We start from the raw sequence: 15,634 nt of genomic DNA on the forward strand, positions 1-15,634 counted from the left end.
TGTTGTATCCCTGTAAAATGCCGCTTTGGTGAGGTATAGTAAAACACTTAGAGTGCAGAAAATGGCAGCATATCCCAAAATAAATCTACCTAAAACAAGGACAACTGGACTAGAAATGAGTAGAGTTCCTTGAAGATGTTTCATCCAAGGAGCTTGTTTGGTTCTAAAGGACTAAAGGTGGGGAGATGGGGTTTAAATAGGAACGTCGGAAGTTTTTTTCCATCAGAAACTCATATGACCAGAGTCTGTTAACCATTTGGAACCATTTGATTTGGAAAACCCTTCTATTAACATGTGTCCCCAAGAAGATTCACCTCCATTCACACCTTGAGACTGAAGTGTTTGGCTGATAATGGGTTGGGTCCGACTACAGGTGGGTGTTTGGGCTGTTATGTAGACCCCCTAAACTCATCACCAGTCATTTAGAACTGAAGAAGCCACTTGGCAGACGGTGAAACGTCTTCAAGGAAACTCCAACAAGTCCAGCTGTCTTTGGACGTACTACGACCTGGATGACAGAGAACCTACACAATATACAACATTGTGTCTTCTTTGACAATTTTTATGTCAACTGTTTGAAAATAGAAACGGTTTAACTGGTACCATTTCAGGTCAGCAGGTGGAGAAGGTTTCTTCTTGTCTGTGAAGGTTCTCAGTCACCCAGGTCATGGTATAATCCAAAAACGTTAAAGACGTTTCGCCACTCATCCGAGTAGCTTCTAAAGGTCTGGAACATCTGTGGGTGTAGCCCATCAGAAACTTGCTTGACTAGTGTCTCTTAACGGCTATAGGTACTTACCTGTCGTTGACATTTCTTCTTCTTCTTAAAAAAAACATGGGTTTGCTCTGGTCGCTCTGGTTTCCTCCCACCATCATCAAAAAACATGGGTGCTAGGCACCGGGTCAGGTTGGCCCACAGTGGCGACAACCATCCCGACCATGCAATTTCGCTGTACAATGTTGTATAATGACAAATAAAGCACTTTACCTTTACCTTACCTTTAAAGGTAACCTAAGAAATCTTATAATAAAGCTAAAACTAAGGCAACTGCACTCCTCCAAGACTTTAGAGTTTAGGATATGATTCGGAGCATCTGTGGGTAGACTAGGATCTTTGTTGACAACCCAGAAAAGTTGTTCCTTTTAACCTGGTTGGTTTAACCTCTAGGGGGTTTGTTAAATAAAGCAAACTTGATATATAAAGTGGGACTGCATGAAAAGCGAGTTGTCATTACAGCTGGTAATGTTCTCCTCATCTGCTGTTAGTATCGCATTAGCGCAGAAACGCTTCGTATCAGTTTCTCCTGACTCCGCTTTGTGCATCGTATCCCGAGATTCTTCAAATTAATGGAAACAGATCTGTTTGCTGCTTGGATGAGGCTGTCGCTGTTGGGGAGGATGCATTAGTCAGGAGCTCTCGTCGTCAGCAGAATATTTTTAACATCAGTAATGCAGCGATGTTAAAGCACCTGGGATTCCCAGCGCGGAGGAGACATCTTGTTAGTAAATGAAACTCAAAGAAAACACGTTCTTGCTGTCGGCCTGTTGTGCCAATTTACCGCCCTGAGACCAGAGGCTTCTGGAGAAGAGACTAAAGAAATGCTTGGCAACAAATCCACCTTATCGGGCTGCTCACTTATTACTGAACAGATCCCTGCAGACCACAAAAAGCTCTTTGCTCTCTCTCTCTGTGACCTGATGGTCGGGTGTTTTGTCTTTATTTGCATGCGCAGCTCTTCTTCAGATCTCTGTGATGGATGTTTAACTGTGACACAAGGTGCTTCAGATTCCCGACGACCCCGTAAACTAAATATGACTGATGATATTAATGTCTCTGTGTTATTTATTATTATCGCTAATGAGCATCCTAAAGAAAAGCGTGATTCTAAGCACACCAGCCTGTTTATTGTGATGAGCTGCAGCACAGTGAATAGCTAACGGGCCCCTTGTTACTCGGATGAAAAAAAAAATCAGCGTATTTGCCGTTCAAGTACATAGAAATGAAAAATTACAAAGGGCTGTAATGAATTTGGCATTTAAAGGTGACGGGAATTATTCATGTCCCTCCTTGTTTGTGCTCTACGTGGTGAATTCTTTAAAAAAAAATTTGATCTTCTTTTGAAAACAGGCTTTTTAAGTATGTGAAGCAGCTCGATTATGCACGCTTCTAAATGCATGCGAGGGCAGCACATCAGCTAGTTGATAAGAAATGGACGTAATTCTCCTTGACCTTCACAGCGACTGCAATCACAGATTCAGGTTATTGATATGTGAAATAAAAATACTGGTGAAGGAAAGCTTTAGTTCAGATAGTTCTTTGAATAATCTTTAGAATTCACCTGAACACCTTCCAGCATGTTAAATAAAACATCTTTAAGCCTCTGTGTCTTGTGTACGTCGTATATTTCTTATTTCTTTCCTGGAGGGATGCTCATTCTTTGTTACTCTTACTCTCTGTGCCGTCAGGCCATCATCAACAGCACCATCACCCCAAACATGACGTTCACCAAAACCTCCCAGAAGTTTGGTCAGTGGGCGGACAGCCGGGCCAACACCGTCTACGGCCTGGGCTTCTCCACGGAGCTGCAGCTGCAGCAGGTAAACAACCCACCCACGTGCACGTCAGCGACACTCACAGGAAATCCTTTAAAGATTCATTTATTATCCAGAGGATCAAAGGAAGAGGAACTTTGCATTAGCACGTCTTGTGTTAGCGCCTGACGCACATGCATTATATGTACGCCTACACTACTTATGGTAATACACTTTTTATTTTTGCCACCACTTAGACTTCACCCTGGATGCTTCTTTTAGTGACATTTATAAAAGAATAATGTGTTCTGCTATAATTTTCCACAGTAAACACAAGCTTTTTTTCAAAGATAAGTTAAACTGCAACAGCACAATGAGCTTCATTCACCAGATGTAAAGGGGAACTGCTGTTTTTTACAACCTGGACCTTATTTCTGGCATAAAATATGATCGTTTACTCACCCGTACAACTTTGGTGTCATTTGGAGTCGTTCGTCAGATATTTAGATCCGCGTATATCCATATAGTGGGAGTGACTGGGGCACCGAAACGCAGCCTCTAAATAACGCATTATCTGCCGCGAAACTCGTTCATTTCACCAATATTTTGTTATGATACGCTAGTGCTATTCCCCGTTGAGTCCAGAGCTACCTGTTATCATCATCCGGGGTCTGTAGATTGACCTACTAACCTCTGACCTGGATGATGTCATCTCTGAGCGGCGCGGGCACACCTGCAACGGTCGGCTTTTTTACCTGTAATTTGCTACTGCTAGTTTTTTGCAACATGGCTGAATATTTTTCCGATTCTGAGGTTGTGGACGAGGACTTTGTTTATGATGGACGTCCTGACCGTTTTGAGCCAGAGTATACAGATGAGGAGCTTGTTGAAAGGAGGATGCGGAGGTAGAGAGAGGAACAGCTGGCCAAAGAACAACAAACCGCTGCACGTCCGCGAATAGATAATGGGTAACTCTGGACTCAACAGGGAATAGCACTAGCGTATCATAACAAAATATTGGTGAAATGAACGAGTTTCGAGGCAGATAATGTGTTATTTAAAAGCTGTGTTTCGGTGCCCCATTCACTCCCACTATATGATCTAAATATCTGACAAACGACACCAAATGACACCACAGTTATATGGGTGAGTAAACGATCGTATTTTATGCCAGAAATAAGGTCCAGGTTGTAAAAAACAGTAGTTCCCCTTTAACAGGTAAGCAAATATAGAAGCAGTCAGAAATTCCTCTGAGATTAAGTTGCATGATGAAGAAGTGGCCAAATGGAAGATAAAGACAGGTGGATTTGCGGTAATACGTGTTTTAATGACAAAATGTGACCTCTGTCTCCTCTCCCCCCTCTGCCTGCAGTTTGCAGAACAGTTTAAGGAGGTGAAGGAGGCGGCCCGTCTGGCCAGAGAGAAATCCCAGGAGAGGTTTGAATTGGCCAACCCTGCTCTGAACATCGCAGCGCCACAGGTGAAATCTCTTTTGTCTGGCTGGTTAAAGATCTGACAGAAATATTAAGAGCTGTTCAGCCATTTTTTTTTTTTTCATTTGCCGCATTAGAAATGAGCTTTTACTCAAAACACTTGCTTTTAATAAGATCTATGGAAATCTGTGTGGATCAGAAGTCAGTGACATGTTGTTTCTGAGGAGACTCTTAACTGTTTTTATGCTTTCAGCTCCACAAATAAGTTTTGTTCTTCTCTGTTGTAATTGGGAGGTTCTCAGGAGATCCAACAGTGTCTGAATGAAGGATAGTTTAATTACAATTTACATATTAGGGACAGAAATGTAAGGAAATGGAGGAAAACTAGCGACCGAGGAAACGCTGCTGCTCCTAACAATTTAAAATCTATTAATAAGGCCTTAAAAGAGGAAATATAATGTTCAGCATTAACATTTTAAAATGTCTGAATACCTGAACGTGGCTTAAGATAAAAATGGACAGCAGGTCCAGGTCGTAGCGACTGATAATGCGTCTTACATGACAGCGGAGCGGCAACGTCCAGCCGTTGTTTCTAATTTTAAACATATACAGAATCGCCAGGGATTAGATGGATCCCCATCTGGGTGCTCCATTATTCTGCCATTGGTTAACTCCATTAAAAGATTTCATGCATGACAAATGGAGATGGGAGAGAAAACGCAGGAGCTGAAGGTGTTTGGAGGGGCAGTAATGACTGGAAGAAAGAAGAATGAGGGATCAGGAGGGATGGAGAATGACGATGGGACGAGAGGGGGAGGGGTACGGGAGCTGAATCATCTATAATTGAAGGGAATCTGGCTGCTGCTGAAACGACAATGGGCAGCTTTTGTCACGCCAGCGTCATTGATTTTCTCTGAACTCTGACGTTCAGGTGAAAAAGTTAAAGTTTGTACTCAGACGGTTCTTCTTCCAGCGTCGATCATAACAACGCACCTTGTTTGTGAAGCCGTGTGGAGGAAACTATCTGACGCAAACGTTTGGGACATCTCAGAGCAGCTCTGTATCTTGGTTGCCTCTGCCAAGTTTTCTCAACAAGAGTTTGTGCTGGTTGTTTTAACAACACGGACTCAAACAACCTCAGCAGAGTGCTTGTTTATGCTTTTGTGATTGTGCACTGGGTGGGAGTCTTAACAAAGAGACACTCTGCTGGACTGGGACGACTGCAGAGTCACGACGTCAGCTCTGAGACACTCGCATAAGAGCTGATGAGGTGTGTTTGTTTAACGAGGCTGAGAGAAAACACCGCTGGATACGAGCACACACAGCGTCAATACCAAGAAGGTCAGCAGCTCCAGAAGTCAGGAGCAGAAATATTTGATCACAGCTTGCGACATTTAATTGAAAACTTTTGCTGAATGCTTTTTTTTGTAGATAGACTAAGGCAGTTTTCTCAGTGTTGATGCAGAACTCAGCTGTGGACCAGAGATTAGAAGGTCAAAGGTCAGCTCAGTGTGTGACATTTCTTCTCTAATATTTCGTTGGACCGCCTTTAGCTTTGATTACAGAACATATTCTCTGTGGCTTTGTTTCGAGCTTTTGAAATTGAAGATTTATTTCCATCCAGTGTTGCGGATCTTGTATTGATGATGGGAGAGTCTGACCTCTGCACAAAGCCTTCTCCAGCACATCCCAAAGATTCTCAGTGGGGTTAAGTTCTGGACTCTGTGGTGGCCAATCCATGTGTGAAAATGATGTCTCATGCTCCCTGAACCACTCTTTCACAATCTGAGCCCCATGAATCCTGGCATTGTCATCTTGGAATATGATCCATTGATGTAATAACCTGGTCATTCAGTATATCCAGGTAGTCAGCTGACCTCATTCTTTGGACACATAATGTTGCTGAACCTAGACCTGAGCAACTGCAGCAACCCCAGATAATAGCACTGCCCCCACAGGCTTGTACAGTAGACACTAGGCATGATGGGTGCATCACTTCATCTGCCTCTCTTCTTACCCTGATGCCCCCATCACTCTGGAACAGGGTAAATCTGGACTCATCAGACCACATGACCTTCTTCCATTGTTCCAGAGTCCAATCTTTATGCTCCCTAGCAAATTGAAGCCTTTATTTCCAGTTAGCCTCACTGATTAGTGGTTTTCTTAAGGCTACACAGCTGTTCAGTCCCAATCCCTTGAGTTCCCTTCACATTGTACTTGTGGAAATGTTCTTAGTTTCACTATTAAACATAGCCCTGAGTTCTACTGTTGGTTTTCTTCCATTTGATTTCACCAAACGTTTAAGTGATCACTGATCACGATCAATCGGTCATTATAGCGACTCTATATACGAGTCAGTCACTGTCTTTTAAACACTTTAACATCTGTAGAGCTTTAGTTTTGTCGCAAACACGAAGTCCTTTTAAAAATGTAAGCTCAGAAAGTCCTGGAAGATGGCCTTGGTTTTTGTTTGTTTGGAGGATTTTGCCTTGATACCAACAAGTAAACAAAGGGAGAGAGCGAGGACGGACAACGTGAAATAATGTGGTTAACCATTCTGCCGTCATCAAGGTCCAGTCTTGTGTATTTGCATAAATAAATTAGAAATTAAATTGGTTTATAATGAGGGAAAAAAAGTGAATGTAACAGTACGGAGCGACCAAGAAGAGACAAAAAGCAGAACATGTCGCTGACGAGATTTCTTCAAAAAAGAAAAAAAACAAATGGATTTAAAAGCAGAAGATCCTGTTTTACACATGGTGACGTGTGTTGATATTGCATCTCTAGCAAGTTCAGATGTGCGAGATGAATATCGTGCCTCTGCTCGTCTCTGCGTTGGCGGGCGAGAGTTGCTGCAGAAAGAACGCACACATACACCGATCAGCCACAACATTAAAACCACTGACAGGAGAGGTTTAATAACATCGACCATCTTGTGACAATACAATGTTCTGCTGGGAAACTTTTGGACCTGGCATTCATTGGTGTGGATGTTACTTAGACATGTAGCACCCACCTAGACCAGACCAGCCCCCTCCCCATAGCAATGACACTCCTTGATGGCAGCAGGATGCAGCCTGACACAGGAACACACTTTAGGAACAACTCAAAAAAAACATGAAGAACAGCACAAGGTGTTGAGCTGGCCTCCAAATTCACTAGATCCCAAACTGATCAAGTATCTGTGGGATGATCCACAGAGGCCCCCTCCTCTCAACCCACAGGACACCCTCAGAAGGCCCATGTCCATCCTCTGTTGAGTCACAACTGCTTTGGAGGCACAAGGGAGACCTACACAGTATTAGGAAGGTGGTCATAATGTTATGCCTGATCAGGGGTGAGGATCAGGGGTGTTTTATACTGTTGCCATAGAAAAAAAAAACAGTTTTCCAGTGTGTGTTGGAAACAGACACCACATTGTCATAAACACACATGTGATAAATCAATTAGACAACCACACACTTACCTCAGACACACACAGATTCAGTCAGACTGCTCGTTTAAAGCTACAAGGTCAGAAGCAGGCGGCAACCCGTGCTGATTTTGCGATAAGACAGCCGTCATTGATTTTGTGCCAGGCGGTAAACACAGAGGTGTTGCTGTCCTCATTATCACGTCTTCTCACTTCTGGCTCACCGCTGCACCTCGTGAAACATCGCCCGGCCCACCCACTCAACCTGCGTAATACAAAAATAATCACCGATCAAAGCCGCTGTAGACGGCGAGGACTGGAGCGTGAGGTACGTTTGAGCCGCGGCCAAGTATTGATGGCAGCTCCAGTGTGGCGGTAATGCCAGCTAAGAGCTCCATTAAGCCATTTAAGCTTTTTAGAGACACAGTTGCCAATATGAGGGGACTGTTTAAAGTACAAATACACTCACAAAAAAATGAAAAATACTCATCAAAGTAGCTGCAGTACTTAAATGTTGAGAATAAAAAACATTTCTAGCTTCAAAATGTGCACAAATACTTATTTATACTATATATACGTCTGTTTGTGTAATTCTGGCGAGAAGCTGCAGTGTTTTGTTTTTATTTTCCACTTGACTCAGTGTTCCTTTCAGCGGGCTTGTCAGTAACCTTGGTCAGTAACAACTCTACATTATTGCAGAGCTGTATCTTCGCAGCCTCGGGCTTCACCGAGTGCGTTCTCTGCCTCTGATGTGTGTGTGGACGGCAGCAGGAAATCTGCATGCACTAAAGCTTCGGCTTTCAGGCATATTTGCGGAGCTCAGAGATAAGATGGAGGAGGAGATGGAGAGGTCTGTGAGATAAGGATGAAGGAAGATAAACAAGCATCACTACAGAACTGAGACGGTTTATAAAGAATGGTATTCATAGTAATGTATTCTATCAGTTCCTTTATTGCTGATGAAAGTTAAGACGATATCAGTGTAAATGTCACATGTGCAGGAAGCCGATCTGGCTCTGCTCAAAAAAATCAGGGTTGGTTTGTCTTTCATAATAAAGATGATTCTAAAACATGCTGCCTTTGTGGACAATACATCCCAGGGGCTTCTGTCTGCTTTAGAAAGAGGTGAATAGATGGATAGGAGTGAAAATACCTGCAGAACAGAAGCTCTGCAGCAGCACCAATTCTCTGCAGGAGCTACAAAGCTGAAATGCAGACAATGCAGCAAGTCTTACATACCCAGCTACTCATGTCTTCTGCTTATTTCACGTAATTTATCGTCGGTGAATGAGCTAAAAAAACACATAATGTTCTTGAACTTGTGCTCCAGGTTCTCCAGAAGGCAGAGTAGTTATTTTGAAGATCTTGTGTGTCTGGCTCGACTTCACCTGCCACCAAGGTGCGTGGAGGACGGAAGAGACATTGTAGAAATGCCAAGGCTCCAGTCGTATATAGAAGAACTTTATTAGGCCGATGCGTTTCGTCTCTTGGCCTTCATCAGTTCAGTTATTTTGAAATGATAACGCGTTGTAAACATGTGTCAACGCACATTTGTGTTGTGTGGGGCCAAAAGTAAAACACACAAATATGATTGTTAATTGATGAAAGGCTGATCTTTAGTGTGTTGTCTGTCAGCTCACACACCAGCCAGTCAATACCAAATATTTTCTATACAAATGTGAGAGTGGTATTGATCTTAATATTTACCTCTCAACACGAAACGTCTAAACGGCTGTTTTTTTTTTTTACGCCGCATATGACAGTAAACACCTTGAATCTCTTGACTCTTGAAAATCAAGTGCTGATGAGTGTTTGACTGAGAAGATTGAGTTAGAGCAGATAACATAACACGTAAAAACTTTAATCTTTCATCAGTTTTGAGCTGCAGGAGTATGAATGTTTAAACCATAGACTGTATATAAATATGGAGGACGGAACAGCTCCTTTAAAGTGAATCCAAAGCAAGTAGAGCTCCCCCTGGTGGCTGGCTGCAGTATAGGTCATAAGCTCCACCCCCTCCATGTTAGCGGGCGGGACTTCGGCCAAACTAAAACACTAAAATACACATCAGATAACTTTTTTTCAAGGATGGTTTCTGTCATTTTAGATAGTTAATATAATGTTGATGCATGTTCAAGTGTTTTTGGATAAGTTTCGTTTAAGTTAGTTATTTGACGCTATAGAAATAGGATGTGATATAATGGAGACTACCAGTTGCCATGCCAACCGCTCCGTAAAGACCATGAGAGTGGAAAAAAACAACAAGGCAAGGAAGTGGAGACGTGTTGTCCACATTTATATACAGTCAATGGTTCAAACAGAAAATAAAAATGTCATAATATTCACTTTTATACAGTAAATTGCGTTAACAAGATCCAATCTAAGTTGTGATAAGTGACGTGATATGTCAGGAGTCAATGTCAGGAAACCTCAGTCCGTCAGATCCAAAGAGACACAACATCCCTGTCAACAAACCAGTCGAAGACATTTGTTTGCGCCTGCTGATTGGAGCTTTTTTTCTTCCACCCTCTGCAACTCTTCCACTACATGGTATCTATGCAGAGGCAGACAGAAATGCCATCAATATTTTAAACCACAGCCTTGGCATTAAAACCAGCGAGAAAAAAGAAGTGAAAAGAAATGAGTGTGTGTTGTTTAGCGGGTAGGACAGGTGCTTCAAGGGAAGCTTAACCAGGATGCATGGACACATGAATAAATAATGCAGGTTTGTGGTCCTGATAAAACACAGAGTTTTGGGGGAAAAAAAAAAGGAGCTTCATAAAGCCAAGGGAGCAAACAGGCCGATGCTGAGATGAATAATTAAACGGTGTAGATGTACTTAAGACAAACAGTGGTGCAGAGACGTCGTGATGAAGGCTCTCAGGAAACACGTTTAATATTTCAAAGTATCTGGGAGTCCATCGATTATGAAGAAAGGCTTTCTCAGGAAGCGTTTAACTTGCTGCTCTGTCAGTTTGAGGTTTAAATACAACACAGATCTCCGCGTTTTATTTTATAGTATTGAATGCACGTGAATGCAGTCGTTTATTTTTACACTGTTCACTGATAACAAATGGGAAAACATACATTTATTCCAACTTGTGCCTCCGAGGTGTTTTGCTAAGCTCTGTTTCTCCACCTGTCAGTCAGATCTGTGTGGGCGGGACTCTGACTTCTTCATCTTCTTCTTCTTCAGTTTCTTTTTCTTCTTCTTCTTCAGTTTCTTTTTCTTCTTCTTCTTCAGTTTCTTCTTTAGTTTCTTTTTCTTCTTCTTCAGTTTCTTCTTCTTCTTCAGTTTCTTTTTCTTCTTCTTCTTCAGTTTCTTCTTCTTCTTCAGTTTCTTCTTTAGTTTCTTTTTCTTCTTCAGTTTCTTCTTCTTCAGTTTCTTTTTCTTCAGTTTCTTTTTCAGTTTCTTCTTTAGTTTCTTCTTCTTCAGTTTCTTCTCTCTTTCTGCTCCTCCTAATTTCCTCCTTCTGTTAACTATTTTTGTTGCAGAAACGAGAATCATGAAAAAGGCATGAGACGAATCACTGTGTAGTTAAAATATATATATATACTAGTGTCTAAGGCATGATTGTAATTATCTAATCATATTTTTTTTCCTTTTCCCTCTTCTTCTGCCCGATGCATCACGGGACACGTCCACCCCGTCTCAGCTCTCTCAGGTGCGTTAAAACACACTCTCCTCCCAGCAATTTACGAGCAATACAAGGGAAAAGCATCTTCTCGTGTGTGCGTGCGTGAGGCACCGTGGCGTTCGTAGTATTAGTCTTACACGGACTAACATGCTCAATAATTCATCTAGAGTCTGATCAAAGTTTACTTCAGAGCAAATGGAGCTTCTGAACACAGCGGTGTTCCCTGATGAAAGGCGAGAAGCTTTGTTAGAGGCGCACTAAATGTAATTGAGTCTATGGGTTTTATTTAAGGCGAACAGAACATTTTTATTAGTTATTATCCAGAGGATGCATTTAATTGCTATCTCACATTTCCTGAGAACAGAAAATACTATTAAAAGTGTCTTTTCTAATTAGGCATAGGTTTTCTTGCAGAATTGTGCTCCTGTGTTTCTTTTTTTTTTTCTGCTTGGCCTGTTGGCGTACAACATACGGAAAAAAAAAAACTGCTGTAAATTTGTAATCCCATTTATGACTTAAACATGATCCACGGTATGAATTATTCAGCAGGGATACGCGCAGCCGATCCGTTGGCTTTGGGGCCGGACCGGAGTCGTCTCAGCTTTGATTTTGCCTGCTCTCTGCTTCCTTCCTCTGGACACTGGGCTCATCCACACGAGTTGGCTATGTGTTTTATTTCCATATCCGTCCACAAGGACTGAGTGAGAGCTGCTGCACTATAGATAATAACCCGCTGTCCTCAGGGGAATACAGCCGAGCTCGCTCAGATTAATAATACAAGCTTTTTCTACAGTAAGTGCATAGTTGAATTACTTCAGAGAGGGACTCGGCCGTTGACGAGTTCAGGTTTAGGTTTCTATTCGGAAAAGAAGAAAGAAGGCGACGGGTCGTACGGAAATGTGCCTGAGCCAATTCATCAGCGCGCTTTTAGAGAAGAAATACAAAGCGATCTTTTAGCCCACAGCCTCAAACGGAGGAAAATGGTTCACAAAACTGTGTGACGGGAAGCCTGAACCCTTGTGGGTAGGAGGGATGGAAAATATCAAAGGCCATTTGGTTCAATGAGGCTGGAGTCTGGCCATCTGTAATGTCATACTCAAAGTCTGTTTCCCCGCACGAGTGGTTCCTCTTGGGTTGTAGTGTCGTTGACTTTGTTTAACCCCAGAAAGATGGCAAATTCAGAAAATATGAACATAAGCTCAACTTCTCAGACGTGTTGTTGTGTTGTGGCTGCAGATCCATCCAATCATTCATTCATTCATTCATTCATTATTTATTTGTTTTAAAGAAAACGTAGCCCTAATTCCTTGCTAATATTATGAAGATTCCAGGCATAGACTGTATATAAATATGGACAAGGCATCTCCACTTCCTTGCATTGGACAAACTGACGCTATTCACCCGGGGATACGGGCGGCGCCACCTTGCGAGTTTGGATCCAGAGTTTGGTAGTCGCCATTATGTCGCATCCTTTTTCTATAGCGTCAAATAACTAACTAAAACGAAACTTATCCAGAAACTCTTGAACATGCATCAACATCATATAAACTATGATGAAACCACCCTTGAAAAAATATTAATTGACATGTATTTTAATGTTTTAGTTTGGCCCAAGTCCCACCCACTAACATGGAGGAGGTGGAGCTTATGACCTACAATGCAGCCAGCCACCAGGGGGAGCTCTACTTGCTTTGGCTTCACTTTAAAGGAGCTGCTCCGTCCTCCATATTTATATACAGTCTATGGTTCCAGTTCTGCTCATAAACCGGCTCGCAGCATTGACACAAAAACAGTCTGATAGATCACTCATCTATTATTTAGTTCCCAGCAACAGCAGATAGCAACTTACGTGTGTGTCTCAGTGTATTTCTGTAATATCGTTAAATATACTGAGTCAGTCTAATGCTACAATTTTCCTGGAAGGTCTTGATGTCAGTGAAACGATGAAATGGTGTAATGTGAGGAAGATCATGTGATGTGAATGAAAGCTGTTGAAGCTGACCTTTATTTGAAACAGCTGGATAATTATTTGTGAAGAGATTTCACTTTTTTTAACACAAACCAGAGGAAAATTAACCATTAAGATACTGAAACGTCACTAAAGATCGTAAAGTTTTCTCAAAACGTGAAAATTGTCGTCAAATCCTTCGACGTTGAATTCCTGCCGTTTTCCTGCCGTGTGGTACATGAGACTCCAGTTAGCCTCCAGCCAGATGTGCTGTAGATTTTACTTCTCATCAGGCTTGCACATGATAGCAGCACGTGGATAATTTCTCTGCACACACACACATGAACGCCAGATGAAGCCTTGGAACGAGGAACTGTACTTCAGTCAGTTCCTGTTGCGTCAGATCTGTGAGGCTCTACGAAGGCAAGGCAAGGCAGCTGGGCGCCACACATGGCTGCTCGCTCTGCATGGATCCTGTTTACAGGAGCCCAGATGGGACATATCAAGCACTGGCAAGTTGGGCTCTGTCCTGTCTTGCTGCTGTGCCTGGTCCGTTTTGTTCTGATGACAGGTCTGGAGAAAGAAATGCTAATGAGCCTAGTTAATTGTGCATAATCTTATGTAAAATCAGTATTTTTTTGGATGGATGGATATGCTGCATTTAATGTCACTCGGGGTGTCTACTTTGAATAAAACACTGCAGAGTGGATAAAAAAAAAACTGTTTAAGTGCCCCTGTCCTACAATTAGGCACATTTTTCATTGTTTTCCCAGAAGCACTTAGTGAAAGTGATGGCGTGTTACATGTGTGCTGCTGATTTCATTCTGTCTCTGTAAAGAAGCTCATGTCTTGTGTCCCTGTGCTTGTTTCCACCTGCTGTCGGTGTAGGAGCTGTCGGAGGACCGTCATTCTCCACCGCTGCTGACGGTCAACGGGCCCGGGGAGGAAAAGCTGTTTCGCAGCAAGAGCGCCGAAGTGGAGCTGACGGCAGAGAAGGAAAGGGTCAAGAAGATGTTGTCTGAAGGGTAATTACAGATTTAGTATTATACTTTTTACTTAACTGGTCTGTTTACACTGATCAGCCACAACATTAAAACCACTGAAAGGAGAAGTAAATAACATTGACTATCTTGAGGCAATTCAATGTTCTGCTGGGAAACTTGGACCTGGCATTGATTCATGTGGATGTTACTTAGACATGTACCACCCAACTAGACCAGACCAGGCACCCCCACCCCATAGCAATGACACTCCTTGATGGCAGCAGCCATCCCCAGCAGGATGCAGCCTGACACAGACACACACACAAAAACACTTTAGGAACAACTAAAAAAACATGAAGAACAGCACAAGGTGTTGACCTGGCCTCCAAATTCACTAGATCCCAAACTGATCAAGTATCTGTGGGATGATCCACAGAGGCCCCTCTCCTCAACCTACATGTTACGATCCAGCTCTGTTAGGGGTGAGGGAAGCAGCTTTTTGTTAAGGGTTATTGTAAAATATTTAAGGTACAACAGAAAGTGCAGCACTAAGGCTGGACAAGGGGTGTTGCAAAAACTAAAGAAATTAGTAAAACAAACCGAAACTAAACATATAGACCGAGTCCTTGCTAAAACTGAAATCTCAAAAGAAAACCCTAACTCCCTAACCAAACTCAAAACACATCGATAAACAACACCCCAAACCCAAAAGTGACTATACAAGCGACTTGTATTAAACAACAAAGCTTTCACTAATTAAATATTTCGGAGGTAATTCAAACTAACGATAAGCACAGGTTCAAATACACTGTTGGGGACACCAGTGTCGGGCAAACTGCAGGAGATATTACAGTTGCCGTAGAGTGAGTCTCCACAGGGAAATCTGCACACCTGGGAACTCGCAGGACAGAAATGACATAGGCCATAACACCATAGGACCCAAAGCCCCCCCCCCATTTACAACAATCTGTTGCCAGACACCACAGGACACCCTCAGAAGGCCCATGTCCATTCTCTGATGAGTCACAACTGTTTTTGGAGGCACAAGGGAGACCTACACAATATTAGGAAGGTGGTCATAATGTTACGCCTCTAGTTTAGGGTTATGGGACACATGGGAGCACACACACACATACAATATGGAACAAATATAGCTTTGAAATATTGGTTCACAACAGTTGCATACATTGATGTTGCATGTACTGTTCATTTTTTTGCACATTGATATAGTTAATGGTAGAAATTGTGGTTTATTTTATATGACAGGAAGCTACTATACAAATCTCACAGGTGCATTTATTGGACTTTATTCACATCATTGACCACTGATGTTCACAAAGTGATATTTGACTGCAGAGATGGACAAAGCATTAAAACAAAAACACACATTTAAATGAAATGAAACGACAGCGAGAGCAGCAGATGTGCGTGTGGGAGTGCTGGGATGGAAATTTTTATCCGTTGGAGTTTTAGAAAGTTTACTGCCGGTCTCTAACCCCCAGCTTGGCTACACGAGCAGCTGTAAAAGCCCAGAGCACTTTGTTGAGCTCTGCAGAGTGAATGGTACCGACTCAAGCCGCCAAGGCCTGTCCTCGGTTTAGAGGTGGAAAGGGAACAATGAAAACAAAAAAGGCTTCACAGTCGTCTGTTCTAGCTGTTTCATCCTGCTTCCATGCTGCTTTCTTTTC

The 15,634-nt window shown here is 42.4% G+C and overlaps 1 protein-coding gene across 1 annotated transcript in view; it reads left to right on the forward strand.

Moving 5' to 3' along the window:
* homer3b (homer scaffold protein 3b) overlaps nt 1-15,634 on the forward strand; it is a 51,897-nt gene that overhangs the window by 22,364 nt on the left and 13,899 nt on the right. Inside the window, exons 3-5 of the mRNA XM_084548658.1 lie at nt 2,467-2,598; nt 3,905-4,012; nt 13,852-13,988. Coding sequence (XP_084404784.1) covers nt 2,467-2,598; nt 3,905-4,012; nt 13,852-13,988 — 377 coding nt within the window. The remainder of the gene's footprint in view (nt 1-2,466; nt 2,599-3,904; nt 4,013-13,851; nt 13,989-15,634) is intronic.

The sequence above is a fragment of the Chelon labrosus genome, assembly GCF_963514085.1.
Source record: "Chelon labrosus genome assembly, chromosome: 7".
NCBI lineage: Eukaryota > Metazoa > Chordata > Actinopteri > Mugiliformes > Mugilidae > Chelon > Chelon labrosus.